The sequence below is a fragment of the Petaurus breviceps genome, unplaced genomic scaffold (genome assembly GCF_028583685.1).
Source record: "Petaurus breviceps papuanus isolate PSGF00001 unplaced genomic scaffold, PetGlider_PUasm1.0 91133, whole genome shotgun sequence".
Taxonomy (NCBI): Eukaryota; Metazoa; Chordata; class Mammalia; order Diprotodontia; family Petauridae; genus Petaurus; species Petaurus breviceps.
The window spans coordinates 76,331,289-76,353,766 of NW_027187419.1; the positions used below are offsets into that span (position 1 = coordinate 76,331,289).

At 35.7% G+C, this 22,478-nt stretch overlaps 1 protein-coding gene across 10 annotated transcripts in view; it reads right to left on the reverse strand.

Annotated features, from left to right (window-relative positions):
• Positions 1 to 6,677: 6,677 nt before the first annotated feature.
• Positions 6,678 to 22,478, reverse strand: part of PRPF40A (pre-mRNA processing factor 40 homolog A) — a 58,401-nt gene continuing 42,600 nt past the window's right edge. For 6 of the 10 annotated variants that reach the window (XM_069079928.1, XM_069079924.1, XM_069079930.1 and 3 more), the window contains 10 exons: positions 19,011 to 19,125; positions 18,752 to 18,855; positions 18,511 to 18,627; positions 18,054 to 18,191; positions 14,621 to 14,716; positions 12,023 to 12,109; positions 11,838 to 11,934; positions 11,691 to 11,752; positions 9,333 to 9,464; positions 6,678 to 7,810 (listed from right to left, as the gene is read on the reverse strand). In XM_069079928.1, coding sequence (XP_068936029.1) covers positions 7,718 to 7,810; positions 9,333 to 9,464; positions 11,691 to 11,752; positions 11,838 to 11,934; positions 12,023 to 12,109; positions 14,621 to 14,716; positions 18,054 to 18,191; positions 18,511 to 18,627; positions 18,752 to 18,855; positions 19,011 to 19,125 — 1,041 coding nt within the window. In that variant the 3' untranslated portion in view covers positions 6,678 to 7,717. The remainder of the gene's footprint in view (positions 7,811 to 9,332; positions 9,465 to 11,690; positions 11,753 to 11,837; positions 11,935 to 12,022; positions 12,110 to 14,620; positions 14,717 to 18,053; positions 18,192 to 18,510; positions 18,628 to 18,751; positions 18,856 to 19,010; positions 19,126 to 22,478) is intronic. The other 4 variants (XM_069079926.1, XM_069079932.1, XM_069079929.1 and 1 more) reach the window with 1 other exon arrangement.

Consider the following 22,478-nt stretch of genomic DNA (forward strand, 5'->3'; position numbering starts at 1 on the left):
GCAACGCATTGCTTTTTATTGGTCAGAATATTGGGGTGGGGTGCTTATCATTACCATCATCTTACAGGAAGTTGTCTCACTCTTCCAATGTCAAGCTGTCCAGGGCTTCGAGAGAAACAGCTAAGACAGGATGTTGCTAATCTCTTGCCTGTCTGCTGTGTTTTTAATGATATTTTGTGATCCCACCTGCCTACCTACTACTCTCAAACGAAGACACAAGAAGTATTGAGGTGTTTGGTGCATACAGGAAAGTTATGGGAAAAAAAAGCAATTCATTCCCAGAAACTGTTACAAAGTAGAATGGAAGTTGATCATGTTGTAAAGTTCAATGAATGAGTCCTGGTTATGTATGAGTCCTTTGCTTTCAAATATTTTCCACTCTACTGGGGATAGATATAATGTATTTAGTAAGTGCAACACAAGTTACACTATGGTGGAGATGAAAAAATATCAAATAATCTAAGAATACTCAAGGAGACAAAAAAACACATGTGAGATTAGAGGCTTCACAGAAGAAGTGACACTTTTGAAGAGGATCTTTGACAGGTAAAGATGAAGAGGCAGTACATTTCAGGAAGATTTTATTCCTAACAAGCCATTTAAAGTTTTTTGGAGCTAACTGATGACCTGAACATTAATTTAAAAACACTGTTTTGGCAGCTTTGGGAAAGATGGAACACTGGACATAAGGAGGCCAGTTGGGGTAACACAGTAGTTTGGGCAAAACGTGAGGACCTCAATTAGGAGAGTGTCAGTGTGATACTGTAATGACTGTATCTGGATGCCAGAGGTGAGGGAAAAGGAAGGAACAAGGGGGTAACTGATTTTTTGAGGCTGAATGACTGAAAATGGTAGTGCCATCAATAGAAACAGGAAAGTTGGAAAGGAAAACATCAGTTGTGGACATGTTTAGTGGGCATTTGGGATGTATATTATCCCTGTGATAATTTGATAATTGTGAGAAGGATTGAGACCACCAAAGAGAAAATTTAGAGAGAATGAACCAAGGAAAAAACCCAAGCACATTATTTTAGGATGTCAGGAAGAGAATGAACTGTCCACAAAGAATAGTTACTTAAAAATAGGACTATTACTGTGGTGCCTCTAAAATCAAGTGAAGAATATCTAGCATATGGAAATAATTGATTTTTTTTTTGGAGGGGAGAAGGTAGGGCAATTGGGGTTAAGGGGTTAAGTGACTTACCCAAGATCACACAGCTAGTAAGTGTTAAGTGTCTTGAGGCCGGATTTGAACTCAGGTTCTCCTGACTCCAGGGCTGGTGCTCTATTCACTGGGCCACCTAGCCGCCCCTGGAAATAATTGTTTTAAATAGTAGAAATAGACCATTCAATCTGGCAATTAGTGGGTCTTTGATGAAATATAAGCAGTGCAGTGGGAGAGGGTTAAGGAGAATGGGGTGGGGATGTGACAAATTGGAAGAGGTTGCTGGATAAGAGCAAAAAGATCCTTTAAAAAAAAGGATTTGAAGACATTTTTGTCTAATGATGAGCTTGAGCAATACAAGTTCATACTTTTTAAGCAAGGATGTAATTTTTAAAAATTTTTGTTCCATGAAAAATTTCTGAGATACAGTTTTGCTGCTTACTTAGGTAAACACGTCTGAAAAATTCAGATAGAACTTTGCCAACAACATAAAGTATGGCTAAATCAGAGAAAAAGGGGGTGATGTGGACAAGGGAAGGTAAGTGGCAAACATGGAGCCACAGAATCCTGGATATGGGGCAAGTGCCTATAGTCCATAGTCAGGGAGACAGGTGTCTAAATAGCAATGGGGAAACCTGAAGTCAAACATCCTTTGAAAGAGGTTGAACTATAGTGGCAAGTTGTATTTACAGCATACTGATACAGTATAAAGGTTACTGTTCGCTTTAGAAAAACTAACAAAAACATCTGATCCTCTCCTAGTCCCTACTAAGCTTTCCTATTTCCCATTTTTCTTGACTGTAGCAAATAGGAACACGTATGCCTGGGAACATCCCCTTACCCCACATTGCTGGTATATATTGACCTGTTCCTGTTCTATTTTTTTACTAGAATTTTTGTTTTGTTGCACTTTTCCTACAGGTGGTGGTGAGGAAATGAGGCAACTAAACTGTCACCAAAATTTCGATTTACATTCATGAGCAGTTCCAATTGTATATGATGCCAGTCTATTCATTTAACATTAACTAACACCTAAATTTTACTTCTTGTCATCTTAAGTTTAGTCATGCATTTGGTTCACACTTGAAGTATCCCAACAAAGTTAGCTTTTTGCCCTTATTTACCACAAAGAACCACTAGTTTACATGGTGTAGTGGAAGAAATGAAGTTAGGAGGCAGTTAATCATAGCTCCCCCACAGGCTGCCATTTATTTTAGCACTCTCGGCCCGAGTTTCCTCTTCTGTAAGAGGAGTGGTCTACTAAATCCAGTTCTAGTCTTTATAGGAACACAGGTGATCTCTTTTTGTTCATTCTGCTTTAGTATTTCAACAGAAAAGAAAGCAAATCCAGTGCAAAGGTGCAGAATAACTGGGGTGACCAGTAGATCGCGCACAACAGCTATCTATGAAGGCCTTTGAAGGAAAAGAAAAAGACGCATATCCACTTTATTTAGTAAAAGCTGCAATATCTTTTTCTAATAAATTATTTTTATTTACAAAAGGTCTAATTTTATTTAACAACTATGAGGCTTTTAAATTAATTACATCAAAACAATATATAAACAGAAAATTTGGCAATTACAAACACAGAAAATAGAAACCCCTCTTTTCCATGACAGCCTTTTCTTTAAAGCAAGTCCTCAATTTACTCAGGTGAAACCTATCTAAAACAGGGTTTTGCAAAACAAGTTTAAACGATCACATTCATCTCCCTGGGGAACAACAGAAAGTAGAGACTGGCAGTAGGAAATGGCTCAGTTTTGCTTTCTTTTAAAGGGTCATATTGAATCTGGTCCTGTTTAGTAGCTATGGGCAGCTACCCATGTCATTCTGGCTGCTTGGCTGATTCCTACAAAGCCACCTCAGGTTCTGCCTTACCAGGTCAGCTGTGATATTAGCAGTCATTTCATCACCAATATTATATATTGCTTATGTAGCACTGTACTTGGGTTCTATGAAAAATTACAAAAGACAAAATACCATTTTACACAGTGGATTGTGAATGTAAAAGGACTCTTGACAGCTTAATATTCCATATCTATACAGGGAAAATTAAGTGGAAAAATGAAGGTAATAAATGGATGATGGTTAACAAAATGGTAAAATATCTTTGTGAACTGGGCAAGTGAAAGACTTCCACTTTGTTCTGATCTTTTCCACTTCAATGGCGTCTTGGAAAAATGAATTTCGACTAATCTTTTAAGCTTGAACTTTGTTGGGTGGGTTTTGCGACCTGGCTGGACTGATTCATTTCAAGAACATCTACCTAGAATATGATTTGACCTCTATTTCTATGGTATGATGAAGGCAGTGTGAAAGAAAAATCACTTGGGTATTTTGAGAGATTTCAAGCCATGTTTATGAAGTTTCAAACCCATTTCTATCTTCTTTACACAAACACAAGGTAGCAGGAGCCAAGCATTTATTCTCATTTAGTGACTTAATAATAGTCCAGAAAAGAGGGCAGAGCAAGTAGACCATCTCCCTCAGGTGTACCTCTATTATCTTAAGCCAATGCTCCTAACCCAGGTGGTATAGTACATATATGGGCATGAGTAGAGTTTAAGTTTTTAAACACTTATGAACATGGTTTATTGCACTAATGGTTTAAAACCCTTTAACAATTTAAATTACTAGGCAACATAAATGAAAGCTAGATGAAGATACTGAAAAAGCGTGATTTCACTTTCTCAAACCTAAACAATAGTAAAAGTAAATTCAAATAAAAATATTTTAGTGAAAAAAAAAAACGCATACTAGGTTAATCATAGCTAGAAATAAGAGGCATTACTACTAAGTATGGTAGATATTAACTTTCCTAACACAAGAAAAGGCATACTTGTTTGGATTTATTTTTCCCTTCTGCAAAATAAGTGAAGTGTCACCTATAACAGTGAATGATAAAACATGATAGTAACACATATTAGAATGTAATTTAATATTTATATATTGCTGGTATTGGAGAAGCATCCCTGGTGGGGGGAAAACGATGCCCTTATATTTATATTCAGGCAAATGAAAATTTCCACATCAAGCTAAAACCAGGAAGAATTGTGCTTCATCCTATCTTTTGTTGCAAAGCCTACTTTCTTTACTTATACAGTTCATATTTTACTTACATACTTTAAAAATCCTGTTTTAAAATAATCCAAAACTTAGTCCTGCCTCCATCAAGTTCATTAAAAATAGTCAAGACTCAGTCACTATGTGAAGAGACTTTTCCCTTTTCATATTCAGTTATAAAATTACCTAGCCAGCACTGAGAACTCACAGAATCTTAATAGCTGGAAGGAACTTTTAAAAATATTCTAAGTTCAGCTCCCCCCCACCCCCAATCCTATTTTATAGCTGAGGTAACCTGAGGCCTAGAGAAAGTGATTTGTATGTCACAGAATTAACTAGTGGCAGAGCATCCTTTTCAGAGGGAAAACAATTAAATCAGTTTTATGACAGGGGTAGTCTTTTTATTCAATGCTAAGAAATTCCTAACTGAGCAAAGAATCACATATCTGCAGCTGTTTAAGAAATGATAATGCAATGTTGTCTAGAGCTTTTATAAACCTCAGTTACTGGCACTCTTAATTCAAGGAATTTTAAGGAGTGTGCTATCACATAAAATGAAATTAGATGAAATGTTTCTTAAACATTACTTGCATAGCAATATCATTTTGCTATGTTTCCTAATGAAATGTAACAACTTCTCAAACCAATTCAGTTGTCTTATAAAAGAACTGAATTTAATGACAAGAAAGGTCCTTTCCCTCAAGAACAAAAAAATGCGTCAGCATTTAAGTCAATAACTAATATAAAATGTACTGCTAACTCTTTTAGTGGAGAGGTAGATCAAATAAACAAACATGCAGTATTTAATAAGCTATAGCAAATTTAAACCCACATATCAATATTCAAGATTCCCATAAAGGCAACATTACAAAGGTAAATTGAAGAGCTTTAATTCCCATATTCATAATTTCACTGTTTGAGCATATTGGTCAAAAACCAGCTTAAGTGAGTTTTGGCTTGTCTAACTATTCTCAGGACTAGTTAGAGTCTACCCAGGGCCTTATAATTTCTGCTCATTAAAACCTCAGTGCTATGTAAAGGAATAGTGAGGTTCCAGTGTATTGGTGCTGGATGCAGCAGGGTTATTTTCAATTATGGTATTAATTTTAATTACATACAACTATTAAGTATTAGATAATTTCCATGGCTGTTATAAGCTCTAGAAATAGAAACTGGGGGTACTTAACAGCTCCCATTTTAGAAAATTCCATACAGATTGTCTAGCAGGGATTTAATGAGTTAGGTTGATGCAAAATATCTTTGAGAAATTCAGAAAGATACATAAGAACATGCTAAAACACATATATACAGCTTTTTATTTTTAATGGAAAAATAAAGACAAAACTTTTAAAGTAATATTTACTTTAAAAAAAATCTTCCTCATTCATGGAAATTATAAAAGCAAAATGTTTTACATAAACTCTAAATTATCTTGTGAAACATTGCTACCTTTGTCAAAATCATAAGCTTATCTTAAAAGATTTCCCACTTCTAGTTCCATGTCAAATAAGCATTTGACATGATTAGTACTATTAACTATATATATGTATATATTTATACCATAAACACAAATGGAGTTTCTCTGAAGGTAAACTAAAGTAAAAATAAGCCCCTGCCGCCAAAGCTTTTACAATTCTTTTTGGTTCTAAATACAACAGTAGAGTAAAACCTTAAGCAACTCAATTTGATTGCTTCACATTTTCTCATACATATACAGTTTGATTCTCATACCTTCTGCAGAGCCAAATAACATCTCAATGCAGTGCAGAAAAATTGACTATTTGGAGAGGAGAAAAATTGGGAGAAGTCACAAAACTTTTCATGGCTTTACTGTGGGAAAATAACACAACTGATTTCCCTGGTTACCACTAACCACTTTCAACTTTTTAAGATGGTGAACTTGGGGGATAAAATAATCTCCTGATTTTTGCTAACACTGAACTAAAAAAATAAGGGTCTACAAAATAACCAAAATTAATGAATAAAATAGTGACTGATGGGTACCTAATACTCTTTAACACTAGATGTGGGTATGCTTTATTTAATGTGAAAAAAATCTCGTGGACAGAAGTACTCCCTGATAACAAAAAAAATGCTATAGCCAGTTTTATCTTTCAAGTGACAAATACCAACTTCTAGAAGCAAGAATATAAAAATGATGCCTCTAGCTTCACTTAAATCAACTTCTCACAAAAATATTATGTATGAACATTTTAGTTCGAAGCACAAATAAAGGGGCCTCATATGCACTGATTTATTTATAAGTACTCTTATAAGTATCATTAGAAAAGAGAAGTAAACTACATGGGAAAGGAAGATGAGTTATTAAGTGAAACTTCGACGGGCTTAGAGTAAATACACCACCACATTGTTGCTTAACTGAATCATAAAATATCCATATTTCTGTTAGAGCTGTACAGTGTATTTCAAGTAGAAATAAATACTAGTACACGCTAGAAGAGAAGGTTTAATAATCGATAAAAATGTACAAAAATATTCAAATCAGAAATGCTTTAGAATGTGTACCACAGAAGTCAATACTTCTCACTGAGTAGGGAAAAGTTTTCCTCAATGAAAAACTGGACAGAGGATATTTAAAAAAAAAAAAAAGAGAAAGAGAGAGAGAAAGACGGAAAGAGATCTGATTTCTTTTTAAATCAAGACAACCTTTTGTTAAAGAAAATGTTTAAGTCGACATTGATTTTTTTTAGACAAGGATATTGCAACTGTCACTTAAAATTTGGTGGCACATTCTTTAGTAGGTCCTTAAGGCAACATATTTAAATTAATTTACAATCTGATTTGATGTTAATTTCTTTTTTTAAACATCGCCTCAAAATAGATGTTCAAATAATGCCCTCACAATAGCCTTCTGTTTTATTCATCCAGATGCTCTTAAAATTAACAATGGTGGCTATAATACAGTAGTGCCCATTAAGCACTACTATATAGTTAAGGGTTTTCATCAAAAAACACCTATTTTTTTAGTTCACCATAAAAATTCACATCAGTTAAACCAGTTAGGAAGTGCACAAAAAAGCATTTTGATCAGTTGCTGGTGCTTTTTTTGTACCACTATGCATCAAAAAAGGTTTCATTATATCTTCGAAATCCAACTTCTGCAAATTTCAAACCACCTCAAAAAAGTATCATCGTGGCATTGACTTTAGAACACAAAAGTAAGGACATCTGTGGTAATCAGTAAATCACCATCTCTACTCTATTTTGCAGTACCCTAAAAAGGGGCTTCAGAGTGATGATATGAAAATGATTCTCTATACAGAATCAAAAGTTTTCATGTTCAGTTTTGAATTTCCTTCTCTTTTGCAGATTTAAAGTCAACTCCACTGTAACATTACTTAATGCACTTCTTCCTGTGATATAATTAAAACCCAGTGTTGCTTCAATGGAATTTAAAACATCAGAATCCCTGTCCTGAACTAGACATTTTTTTAATTATACTGTAAACATATATTTGGTATAATTAATTTATTGATCATCATCCAGTTGTTCCAAGAGGGTCCTTCTCCGCTTTTCTAATTCTCCTTCACTTAGTTCACTGCCAGAAGTATCCCAATTACCCTGGAAAGACATTAAGAATTAACAGTATATTTAAAAATCTTGAAATAACAAAATTTTTAAAGATGAAAATTACACAGCATTTTTAAACTCATTAATCCTTGCTAAGAAGAAATTTAATTACACTGTATCAGTTTTATGCCAAACTGATAAAGCTGTTTTTCAAAAGACTTTTAGGTTCATATTATTGTCTACTTACCTTTCTTTATTGCTTCAGAAGAAAAACAGGAAAACATACAATCCATTAGAATCATGTGTGCACTCAATCTATATAACAGCTGTGCTCCTTATTCAAATAAACTGAGTAGTCTAACCCACTCAATGAACTTTAACATGAATAAACCCAAAGTATGATGCAAAAACCTATTTCATTAGGTAAGAATTTTTACCAGAGGATTAAAAATCTAGAGCTAAAAGGCTCTCTAATCAAACTGACTCACCTTTCATAGATCTAAGGAGGTTCCTACCTGACCTACATGAGGATACACACAGAATAAGCATCAAGTATATACATAGCTATCTATTGAATATTCATTTTCTTATGTACATATGTGCCTATCTCCTGTTTTTGAAAGTATACCATAAAGCTAATTTTGCTTTTATCTTGATTAAAGTTCTAAGTAAGATGTTTCTCCAGAAATAATGCAAGTCCATTGTCTAGTGTAATCATAATGCTTAGAAGGGTTTTACATCATTTATATAAAATCAAATTTCACAGCTTAACTCCTCATCCCACTTTGCTCCTTAAAAACAAAGAAAAACTCTGGAGAAAACTCCAAAAGGCATTAGGACTTTGTCTCAGAACCTGGCATAAACCTGGTCCCTTTTCTTCAGGTGCTGTTTGGTTCTCCTATCAGATGGATTATCACATAATGCAGCCTTCCACATGGTACCTGAAAGCTGCTCTTAATTTGTTTGTGATGGGACTTCCACCTGCTGTCTTTTAGAAATAGCCTCTGGCTCTTTGTAGTTTTCATCAGTCTTCTTTCTCTAGCTCCTTTAGAAAAATCACCTGAGGGCCTAGCTTTTTGAGGGAGTGGAAATTGAAAATTTCTGAAGAAAACTAGTGGAGAAAAAAACCAATAGCTTGGATTATATATGACATGCTCCACTGTCCTTTCTTTTGAGAGAGATCTCAATTTATGAGACTATTTACCTGGCTGCAAGCAGATAGTCTCTCATTCCACTTCTCTTTCTTGAATCTCATCCTCCCTTTGTCTGAGACACAAAAGAGGAAACACCCTAGAATTCAAATCACTACTTAATTTTATAGTTAAGAAAAGCAGTCTTGCTATGAAGTGACTTTGTAATCATACTATCATACCTCACTCTTCAATGAAATAAGTACTGCTACAGGATTTCATTACGTTTAAAATGGAAAAACATTTTGAGGAGACACTTGATTAGCTGAGACAACTGTTTTTCTTAAGGATAATTATACTTGGTGTAAGGTTGGCCTCTAAATATTAGTTAAGTTCTGTGTAAATGGAAAACATACTCTTGAAGCAAAGTTAAAAATACTTACAGAATCCTTTCCAGTCTTCTTTTTAGGTGATTTGTGTTTTGATTCTGATCTCTGCCTAGTTCTATCCTTTTCATTTTCTCGTTCTTTTTCTTTTTTATCTTTTTCTCGCTCAGCATCAGACTCTGGAGAATCCTACAAAAGGCATATAATTGAGAAAGTGCATCATTTAAAAACTGTTCACTGGTATAACATTTAAGATATATCTTGTATGAAGCAGTAGGGTAGTGTTCTCTTAGATCCAGTAATAAGGAAAAATTTGTCTTTTGCTAGAGGTTCACAGCAACAACATGGCATTGCAATATCACTAAGAAATGCTTCTCTGGCTGTGGAGAAATGGGTACACTAAAAAGTACTGTTGATGGAGATGATAAATGATTTATAATTACTCTGGAAAATAATGTGAAATTATGCTCAGAAAGTGACATAATGTCCATAGTCTTTGACTTTGATACACTACTAGGTGTATACCTCAAGGAGGTAAAATAAAGGTCAAATATATATCAAATTATTTATAGTTGCAAATAAGTGGTAACAAAATTAATAACAATTAGTTGGGAGATGGCTAAAAAACCCTGTAATATGTGAATGTAGTAAGACAACCTCAGGATAAGAAATGATGCATTTGTAGGGAGGTACATAATATGAATTGGTGCAAAGTAAATAAACCAAGAAATGATAAGAAAAACAAAAAACTCAAAACTAAGTACTGAGTACTTATAATAAAGAAGCTTAAGCCTGAAGAAAAGCATTCCCCTCCCTTCTTTGTAGGAGAACTATGGGTATAAACTACTGCACATATGGTCAGATTTAACTGATGTGTTGACTAATTTCATTAAATTATTTTTTTTACCCTCTTTATTTTTATTCTCGTGGATGCCCTTCTCAAGTTAGGGAAAGATATCAGGGAGATAAAGATAAAAACAAAAGATTGTCAATAAAACTTTTTAAAGTGGCTATCTAAAGCTCCACTTCAGATTGTAACATATAAACCTTGTCATATTCTCTCCATCTCATAATAAAATGTTGGGCATACATACCTGGTTAACACCTAGGTATATCTCACATATTGGGCACAGGAATGAATTCTACCTACGAATTAAAGGGAGCTAAAGGGTGTATATTAGGAATCCATAAATATAGTGTAAAAGGGATTGATGTAGTAGAAAGAACACTGAATTTAGTAGGCAAAGTTCCTGGGTTCGGTTCCTTTCTTTGACGCTATCTGATGGAACTTATTTTATTAGCAAAATGAAGATGGTTGGAATAAAACTCTAAGGTCACTTCCATTTCCATTGTTTGAGGGGTGGATGTAAAAGGATGAAAGATAGAAAATATGGAAAATTAAGCATGGGCTAATGCAAAGTGCAGGGGCTAAAAGCCAGAAGCGAGGTGCAACTGGAGCACAAACAGGAGAGGAATCGGGGTAGAATAAAAAACTTCAGGGGTCAGAATCTGGAATGTAAGTTATCCAGGACTAAAAATATGATGGGGTGGGCTTAAAAGTGACTATAGGGAACACCTAAAAAAATTAGTTGTTAAATATTATAAAGCTGTGTCAGTTGGATTAATTTTCAACCATATGATGGAGAGCCCCCAAACTCCACACAATGTAGTAAAATTTAGTTTTGTAATTGAGCTTTGTAATAGATAGAATACAATGAAGAAGAAAGATCATCAAATGGTATAGTACTGAATAGAAAAGATATTTTTGAAAGGGAAGGGAGGAAGGAGAGATTCCTGCAGCAATGGGGCAGACTTATAAACTACAGACTATAAGACCTTGTTACTGCTGCCTTGTAATTTCTCACATATGAAGCTCCATCTCTGTGCCTTTGAAATGGCCATTCTCCAGTGTTTTACCTCATCAGCTCTGCCTTAGGTTTCCCAGCTTTTTAAAAAACAATACGTACATATTTTATCCCCATCCTACCCTAAAGCCCATGCTAGAGTGTTCACTCCACGAAAGTGAGTGTTTTTCTTAAGAATTGATCTATTTTTTGCCTAGGCTGGAATTGTAGCCAATACCCATAGGCCTGATCCAAATACTGATGAGCAAGTAAGTTTTAATCCATTCTATGTTTCTAACCTGAACTGGTTTGTCCCCTTTTCACTAAGTTTCGTGGTCTATCCTCTCTAGGGGCTCACTATATTGGTGCCAAACTTAGTGTGGTCAACTAACTGACTTTAGCCCTAGTTTAGCTGAGAACTCCTGAACTCAAGTGATCCACTAGTCTCAGCATTCCCAGTGGCAGGCTTGTGTCACAACACTGTCATTTTTGTACTTTCTCTGTATCCAGACTAAGCACTTAATAAATGCTTGACTACTTGTGAGCCACCAAATGAAGACGGCTAACTTACAGATTTGTGTCTCCTCTTCTTGCTTTTCTTCTTATGCTTTTTTGATTTCTTATAACTTCTCTCTAAGAAAGATAAGAGCAAAAGAGTGTTAGACTCTGTGGCAACATAAGTTCAAGTCAGTTTAACAAGATAAAGAAAAAAGCTCACCAGACTCAGCACTAGAAGAACGTTCTGAAGCAGACCGGGATTCTGACCGCTGCCTCTTTTTCTTTGAATGGCTGTCATCATCATCTGAATCTGAGCCCTAAGGGAAGAAATCATTTAAGATGCAAATTCATGATGATTCTTAGAAAAACATACTTATGGTCATATTCTATGAATAAGAATCTTACCGATCGAGAACGTGAACGTTTCCTGTGATGTTTTTTAGATTTTTTAGAATGTTTCTTGTTCTTTGAATGATGATGCTGACATTCATGCTATAGTTTAAAGGGAAAACAGAGTCAGATTTGTTTTAGATAACAGTTTTCACCCATTCCTAATGATCCACCAGATGTATATATGAGAAAGCGCCAAACAAACTTATCTAAATGAATATCTAGGAACATATCTAAATGAATAGTACTCAAAATAGGCATTAAAAAGTAATCATTTAGGGGTGGCTAGGTGGCACAGTGGATAGAGCACCGACCCTGGAGTCAGGAGAACCTGAATTCAAATCTGTCCTCAGACACTTAACACTTACTAGCCACGTGACCTAGGGGCAAGTCCCTTAACCCCAACTGCCCCGTCTTCCCCCCTCCAAAAAAAAAAAAGTAATCATTTATATGTGATTCAAATTAAATTTTTAATACTATTCAGAAGGTTGTACACCTCCCTCCAATACTGCTTTCTTACTCAGTGATTTAGAAAGTATATATCTATAATAAGACAGAATGGGGGTAGAAATCAAAGTACAGATGAGGAGTGGGATAAATGAGCCTAAATTATTTGCTGCAGTCTAGGTAACTGATTTTCTAATACACTGAAATACAGTAACACCCAAGTCTTTAAAAAGCACAGTGACAATAATCATATTTTAAACAAGGGTTAATTTAGTTCCCTAAGCTTCTATGGCAGTAACCTCCCAGAATACAGTCCTCTACCACATATAGATCAAAACAGGATTATCCAGTGGTGAAAATTGTAAAACTCTAGCATATTCTTTCATTTTTCTTCCTATGACCTGCCATGTTATCCCCCACTCACTTTATAGATATACAATGGTGATCTCCTACTTTTTAAACCACTCTGCAAAACGAGTGTCAAGGATCTTCTATAAGTTGATAAATACTAATGTGTCAACCCTCCCAAATATTTTCAATTCTTTTTTCCTTCAACTATGAAATGAAGGGCTTTGTAATTCATAACCCTTGCAAAATTGCTCGGGGAACAAAAGGAGGTTGTCTATTGCCTCACCTGATAAATCATATTCTGCCTAAGGTAAACCAAACTGTCTTTATTTAATGTTAGAAAGGTAGGAGGCTAAATCAGAAGAATTTCTCTAATATTACTCAAAGACATTAAAACGTCTGGCATCCAAAAACCCATTTTTATTATGTTCTCCCAATCCCCTTTACTTCCATGCCTTGCTTGAATGGTTCCAAATAGCACAGACAGTATCATGTTTTCTTCCTTATTTCACAGCCTCATGTTGCAAAGGTCCTACTGCCAGGTATCTTCCAATACTAAAGAAAACCAGCAAGGGGACAAGGAACAGATGCTCCTGATGTAGTGATAAGGAGCCAAAATGAGAGGGTGAGATGGGATCATTTGGACTGTCAGGTTTTTGACTATGCCCCCCACTTCCCCCTAAATCTTCATCCAGTGGCCAAACTGCTGGTGATGAGACACTCTGTATTTAGCTAAGTTGGCCATAGACAGTAGAGATTATTACAGAGATAATTACAACCAGAAAAAGTCAACATTTAAAGTAACTGTAGAATGGAGAAATAACAGTCAAAACAGAAAAAAAATCGATAACTTTATTTAATATTTGTTTATAGGCATTTCCAGGAAAATTTTATCCACTGATGTCAAATTACCAATGTAACAAAATTATGTATAAAGACTTCTGCTTTAAGTTTGTTATCATTAGTGACACATTACATTATATTCTGCATGATCTAGTTGGTCAGCTATAGGAAACACTTCTATTGAGTCCTTTGCAAGTTAGGGAGCTAAAGCTAATGATGAAGAGCAAAAGCTGACTGCCCAAGCAGTCTCAAGAGAAAGATTCCATATAAATTTACTCTTTTAGCTAACAGATCCAGGGGCAATGTGAAAGTGGCTAGGCATAATTGTGTTTATCTTATCAATTACTTTCCAAGTGCCTCATTTTTCAGAACCTTTTATAGTTTTTTCCACTTCTAATCAAAATTTTTCTGGATATACTTATCATTTCTCATGAATACCTGAAATGCTCTACCTGAATGACATTTGGGGGAAGGATCTTAATTTCCAAGTTTACTTTTGGCAAATGAAAAATTATCTAACTTTGTGTAAGACCTTTTAAAAATTGTGTTGACACTGCCATCTGACCACCAGACAGAAAATCTGTGGAAGAGCTGAAGGGGTGGGGGTAGGGAAGGAGATGGAGGAAGGAGAAGAAAGGAGGAAAGGAGAGGGAGGAGGAAGAGGAGTAATAATTCTACAATGAAAAGGAACTGAAGGAGGATCCCCACATGTTATGCTGGAGGTGGTGGTAGTACTTAAAACTAAATTGGGTTAATCAGAATATCTCCTTTTCCAAGCCAGATAAACAGAGGTGATTTTGTACATGCATTGATATATAACATGAAGAACTATAACCTTAAATTTTTGTACTCAACTATATATTTAATATTTAAAAACAAAAGATACATAAAATAAATCTAAAACAAAACCCTTCCGTGCCACAAAAATATTAACAAAAGTTTAAAAGACAGTTACTAAAACTATATTAAAATTACCTCAAGCACATGCATGAAATCCTTAAATATTCTTTTTCTTTCAGACTCTAGAGTGATGTCTTCAAATGCCGGTTCCTTTACAAATCTTTCTCGAATCTATAGGAAAAATTCACAACAACACTACTAAGTAAACAACACAAATGAATCCATAATTTTCAAAATTAAAAATGACGCAAGGCATTCTTCAGCTTCCTTCCATGTTTAACCTTCAAAAAAAGATAGTCCTCACAGTCAAGATGGCGGGGTAGAAACAGGACTTCCACAGGGCTCCGGCTTCCACCTCCTCCAATTCATTTAAAAGGTGACTCTGAACAAACTTTGGTGCTACAGAACCCACAAAATGACACAGAGAAGCTAACCTCCTGCTGAGGACAGCCCAGCAGGAAGGGGTCAGTGCAATGCTCTGGGAGCCGACCCCAGCCTCACTAGAGCTGGAGGTCTTAGCCTCAGGGTGGCCACAGCCAGCTGCCGGCTGGAGGGACTTCACATCACCAGCAGCTGTGATGATTTCCAGAATTATCAATCCATAGATGCTAAGGACAAAGTGAGAGGTCAGTGCAGTGTGGACTTTGGGATGCAATAGTTTAGGAATGCAGTAGGCCTTTGCCCCCGGGGCGAGAAGCAGCTGAAGCCCAGTGGCCATGCAGCCACAACCACGTGGCTCCTTCAGCTCCTGGACTGTAGATTGTAGGGGGACCAAACAACCCTTCTGAGGGGTAAATGCTCTTGCTTTAGCTTGCTTGGATCTGAATTGCATTCTAGGGTGGAGATCCTGGAGTGTGCGACCAGCTTGCCAGAGTGTGTAGAGGCTTCAGAGAGGGCACCCAACTAATACCTTCAGCAGCTGAAAAAACCCCAGCAATTGGGACGAAGCTCCCCTGTCTGATAGCAGAGTCCTACTGTGGTAAAAAGCCCAAAAGTCAAGTAATTGAGTGGCAACAAGAACAGACAAGGGAAGCAAAGCAAGTAGAACAATCCAAATTTACCCTCCTATTTTGGGAACAAAAAGGATCAAAGTATGGAACAGGAGGACAGTGAAGTCAGAACACCTGCACCAAAAGCTTCCACGAAAAATACAAGGTGGTTTCAGGCCATAGAGAAGCTTAAGAAGGATTTTGAAAACCAAATAACAGAAGTGGAGGAAAAATTGGGAAAAGAAAGAGAACAATGCAAGAAACAACCTGACTGAAGAAAATTACCTAAAAAATAAACTCAAATGGCAAAAGAGGCTCAAAAAGCCAATGAGGCAAAGAATGCCTTAAAAAGCCAAATTTGCCAGATGGCAAAAGAATCTCAAAAGCTCACTGAAGAGAAACATTCCTTCAGAATTAGACTGGAGCAAATGGAAGCTAGTGACTTTATGAGAAATCAAGATACTATTAAACGGATCTAAACTAATGAAAAAATAGAAGGCAATATGAAATATCTCATTGGGAAAACCACTGACCTGGAAAATAGATCCAGGAGAAAGAATTTAAAAATTACTGGAGTACCTGAAAGCTATGATCAAAAAAGAACTTACAAATCATCCAAGAAATTCTCAAGGAAAATTGCCCTGATGTATTAGAACCAGAGGGCAAAATAGAGGTTGAAAAAATCCACCTATCATCTCCTGAAAAAGATCCCCAAAAGAAAACTCCTAGGAATATTATAGCCAGATTCCAGAATTCCCAAATCAAGGAGAAAATATTACAAGCAGCCAGGAATAATTTGAATGTTGTAGAAACACAATCAGGATAACACAGGATCTGGCAGCTTACACTGAGGGACCGAAGGGCTGGGAATATGATATTCCAGAGGGCAAAGGAGTTGAGATTAAAACCAAGAATCACCTATCCAGCAAAACTGAGTATCATGTTTCAGGGGAAAAATATGGTCATTCAGTGGAATAGAGGACTTTCAAGCATTCTTGACGAAAAAACCAGAGTTGAATAGAAAATCTGACATTGATACAAGAAGCAAGAGAAGCATGAGAAGGTAAATAAGGAAAAGAAATCATAAGGAACGTGTCAAAGATGGACTATTTACACCCCTATATGGAAAAACGATAATTGTAACTCATGAGACTTTTCTCAGAATGAGAATAGTTGAAGGGAATAGAAATGTGTGTGTATATGTATATATATATACATATATATATGTCTATATAGGAGGATATATGGGCATATGAATACATGTGAATGTGTATATATATGTGTACAGGCATACATAGATAGAGGGCACAGGACCAATTTAATAGGAAGGGATGATACTTAAAAAGTGAAATTAAGAGGTGAGAGAGGAATATAATGAGAGGAGATGGGGAGAGACAGAATGGGGTAAACTATCTCATATAGAAGAGGCAAGGGAAAACGGTCACAATGGAGAAGAACAGGAAGGCAAAAGGGAATGGGTCAACCTTATTCTCATTGAATTTGGCTTAGGGAGGGAATGAAATACACACTAAATAGGGTATCTCACTCTATAGGACAGTAGGGGGTATGATGGAAGGGCAGGAAGTTGGAAGCACCCACTTTTGAAAAGGGACAGGATCAAAGTTGAGAATAGAGTAAGTGGGAGGTAGGATAGGAGGGAAGGAAATATAGTTAGTCTTTTACAATATATCCACTATGGAAACATTTTGCATAGCTAAACATGTACAACCTATACTGAATTGCTTATCTTCCCAGTAAGGGTGGGTGACAAGAGAAGGGAATGAATTTGGAATTCAAAGTTTAAAAAAAAACTGCACACACACATACTATTATTACTTTACATGTAACTGGGAAATAAGATATACAGGCACTGGGGCATAGAGATTAACCGTCCCCTACTGGAAAGTCAGAGGGGATATGGAAGAAAGTAGATTTGAGGAGAGGATATCCAGTGGAATCGCTATTTTGGGGTGGTGGGTAGGGGAAAAACGGGAAGAAAATTTGTAACTCAAAATCTTGTGGAAATGAATGATGTAAATTAGAAGTTAATAAAGCATTTGATTAAAAAAAAAAAGTCCTCGTAATCCCCCAAAAGCCTAACAAGTGATGAGTAATCTATACTTTTTTCCTCACAGTAAGCCGGCTTCTAACTCCCTTCAACTTCTATTTAAGCTATATAATTAGACAAAGAATAGTAAAGTAAAAAATCAATTAGGAATGTTTTGGCAGCAGCAAACAGTAAAAAGAACATTGCATCTGGAAGTCAAGAGAACCGATGTTCAAATAAATACTGGCTCTACCACTTGCTACTTTGTAAAGAGCTCTTCCTAAGTTTTTTAATCTACAATGCTATGATCTTTCTGGGCCTCGATATCCTTATCTGTAAAAGGAGGAGACTAGACCTTGAAGGACTCTTTTAAATCCATGACTTATAATGTATGGTTTTGCAATATACAGCAATGTTATTAATGAAATATCTACAGTGAATTGTACAAATACAAGAAAGCATAAATACATACATCTTCCCAGACAGCATCCAATTCTATTGGAGGAGCAGCCTGTTTCAACATGCTCTTGAATGCAGACTCTTTTCGTTTCATCTTACGAGCCTCTTCCTTTTCTCTTTCCCGTTCACGGGCTTCTGCCTTTTCTAACAACTAAAAAAAAAAAAGATTTCTATCTTAGCAGTAGATATAATAGCAAATAAATACAATTTTAAATTCAAATTGTTTTTGACACATTCTGAATTCTCTTAAAACAAAACAGTATCATAATTTTAACTGATATATCTTTAATAGTAATTGATATGGTACATTCCAAAGGGCTTTATTTTCTCTGCCTTGCAAAATACAACTGTCATACTACCTGATGTCCCTTACTCCCAATAACATTAAAACGAAATATTATGTCATTCAACATATTTTCATAAATGTTAACTTTATTAGTAGAAAGGTCTAAGTTAAGACAGCAACTTACACTATTAAAAGCCAATTTGATGTTTCCAGCATCTAATGTTGTTGATCTTTTAGTTGAACTGATTACTGCAACAAAATCTTCAAATGTAGTATTTACTTCAACCAGAAATCCTTTATCCTATAAAACAAATATCTCATTTATACGAGAAATATATAAAATCCCAATTCAGAGAGTTCTTAAATACACAGTTAGCTGTTTACCATTGTTATGTCACTCAATGAAACACATTTCATCTCTTTACCTTTAGGATGTCTTTTATTATCTTCTTTTCATCATGATATCGTGCTTTTAGATCCTCAACATAAAACTTGAAAAGATCAAGTGCAGTTGATCCTAATGAAAAAACTAGAGAAGTCAAAAGCTAGCTCTAACCAAAGAGCTGCAATTACTTTTTTCATTTAGAAAAAAAAATATCTCCCATCCAAAATGACCCCCCTACCCCCATCTGTCCATTCCACTCATACAATCAAATGATAAATTAGGAGGGAAAACAACCTTACCAGGCTGACCAAGCATGTTGGTAAATCTAATATCGGAACTAATCGTTGGATATAACTCCATCCAAGATGACATAGAATGCAATTGTCCATGTTCATGCAACTCATCTAAAAATATCTGAAAATATTCATATTTAGATAAAAATAATCAGCTACACAAACATAATTATATGATATTTTACATTGTGCTCAAGAAAATCCTACAAATACTCATCTCAGGCTACTTATATCAAAGATGTATTAGACAGCTAAGTTTCAATTTTTAAAAATACCTCCTATCAAAGAGGCATCACAGACAATTCTAGTACTTAAGAACTTTCTGATGTGAAAGACTTATCAAAATTCCTGTACTAAGCATGCCTTTGCATGTGATAGCTATGCAATAAGGACTCATTTAATTATATTTCTCAACCTCAATAACTGTTTCTAGTTACACATCTCTCTGAGGACACTTTCATGGCACATCTCTTTGCTACCTACACGTCGGTAATAGTGACACTGCTTCCTACTCTCTCTCACGACCCTCTAGATGACCTATACCTCGAATTCTTTAGAAACCATGGTATTCTATGTCTTAGTTATGTATCTGCAAGTCAAATCAACAAACATTTATTAAAAATATACTATGGGCCAAGCACGGTGTTAAGTGGAACAAAGAAAAGCAAAAAATCACCTGTGTGAAGGTAGAATTGACAGGATTTGTAAATAAAATACTTATGAAGGGGGTGGGAGATGTGTGAAAGTAGTAAAAAGTTGAGGATAACATCTAGGTTGTAAGACTGGTGGTTCCTGTAATGGGAATGTAAATTTGAAGATCTTCCCTGCCCCTAGGCTAAAGTGCACCTGGAGCTGGGGTGGGAGGCTTGTTTTTCAGTAGATACTTTTTGATTGGCCACTGGGTCCAAAAGGTTGTTACATTCTCTGAGCCAGGAGAAGGCTATATAAGCCCTGATGTGTAGCTTTGTTTTGGGGGCTCACTCTGAGAAGTGTTCTGTGATTTGATCTGGATTCTGGGAAGCCGTTGTCCAAAGCCCCCCGGCTTTGAAAAACCCAGATGTTGATTTGGTATGGATGTAATGGTTGGACAGTTTGGAAAGCTGTCTACTTGATCTGTTTCTGTCTTGATAATTCTGCCTGTATACTTTGAAGTTCAGGGTGCTGACCTTTTTCCCCTGAATGAGATAAACGATATATGTTTGACTGATTAAAGCAAGCTTGTTAACCCATTTTGAGTTGCTTTCCTTTAACAAAGCAGATCTAAGAACCTGTGTTGGCAGCAAACCCTGAGAATGCTGGGGTGCTTGCTGCTACAGTTCCCTAGACTAGAGGTTAGTAGAGGTAAGTACAATGGTTAACGAGTTCAATTTTGGACATGTTAAGTTTAAAATATCTATGGGACATACAATTTGAGATGTGTAAGAGTACTTGAAGATTTAAGACTGGAAGTTGAGAGAAATTAGGATTAAATGAGTAGATCTGAGAATCATCTCTATGTAGAAATAATAATTGAATTTATGAAAGCTGATGAGACCAACAGTAGAGAGGGAGAAAAGGAAAGGGTCCAGGACAGAGCTTTTGGGAACACCTCAAGTTAGTGAGTATGACCTATAAGATACAGCAAATGAGACTGAGAAGGAGCTGTCAGCTATGAAGGAGAACCAGGATAGAATGGCATCAAACAAAGTATGGAGAGAAGGGAGTATCTCTCGAAGGATAGAGAGAAAACAAGGATAAGGACAGAGAAAAAGGCATCAGATTTGGCAATTAAGAGTCCATCAGTAATTTGTTATGAGAAATTTAATTCGAATGAGATTAGAAGCAAACTACAGAGCTAAGAAGAGGAGAAAAAGTGGAGGCACTAACTGTAGAATTTTTCAACGAACTTAACTATGAAGGGAAAGATACACGAGCCAGCAAAGATGAATGAAATGATAGTTTTATTCAGAGTGAGAGACATGGGCTTATCTATAGGTAATAACGAAGAAGCCAGGAGACAGGGAGAAACTGTAGAATAGAGATGACAGGGAAGACATTCTGCTGGAGAATATGGGACAAAATGTGCATGTGAGGGATTTACCTTGATGAGAAAGGCCACCAAATGTTTGGGTTTTTTCAGTAAGAGCTCTGGGACACAAAAGGAACTACAAAATAGCCCACAGGCAATCCAATCTGTTCTATTTATTTCTGAGATTGCATTTTCTATTCATTAGTAGTGTCTGTCCAAATAGACACATACTGATGGATCGGTTTTATAGGCATTCCATCCAACTGCCTAACAAATCTAGACAACAGGCATCCTTCACCTAGGTAGAACTTTTGAACAACTATACTACATTCTGACGGCTTTGAAATATTCTAAGGGATGATGCAATCAGCACAGTGTCAATTGCAAAAAAAAAAAAAAAAAAAAAAAAAAAAAAAGCATCATCCAAAAAAAAAAAAAAAAAAAAAAAAAAAAAAAAAGGAATGTTCAAAAGATCTCATCTTCCTTAGGAACTCCTCTTGCATCTGGATTATGCCTTTTGATACTGGAGATAACAGTTTTGACAATCATGTCTTCCTATTTTATTACAACAATAGTCAAAAGATAAGTTTTGCTATAGTCGCAGACTTTTAAACATCTTATGCTATTTTAATATACTCATGAGATAAAACTTAGTGGAGGAAATAGTTAAGAAAGCTATATATGAAACTACTGAATCAACAAGTCTTTTATACCACCAGATCCCAATTAGTATGGATAGGAAAGAATAAGTGATCCTGTGAAGAGGTTGTATTATTCCAATTCAGGCTGCACATACCAGTGAATGCAATTACCAGAGATTACAAGTGGGATCTTAATATATTTTCTGTAATTTTTTTAACTGTGTGACCAAAAAAGACATAGTCTACTATAGAGTATCACTTGCAAATGCCTATCTGTTCCCTTCTGATAATTTCATCTAAGTTGCCCCTAATACATGTAAAAATTACTCTAGAAGATTATACAGAAATGGGAAAAAGATTATGTACCAGCAGTTGACATTCTCAATTCCTTTCCCTGAGATTATAATAACAACCTATGAACCACTATTTCATGTGTGGCAATAAGGAGGAAGTATAGTGCTTAGTTTGGAGTCAGAAGACCTGGGGTTCAAATCTTTGCTCAGCTACTTCATTTCTATGTGACTTTGGGCAATTCACTTAATCTCTCTGGCCTCATTTTCTCCATCTCTAAAATAAAGGGCTAGACAAGACTACTTCTTGTAGAATGTAAAGATGAATATAATTAAAGTCTTCTGAAACTACATAACCTCACTGGTCACTAGATAAGAACTTTACATTTAGAATATACTAACTAGGTTTTTATAGTGGCCTAAAAAAACTATCTGTTCTTTATAATATCCTCTATCTGCTTCTCTCTCAGTAACTACAGAAGCAAATGGCATCTTCTATAGAGTACTGAAGGTCATTTTATATATTTTTAAATTG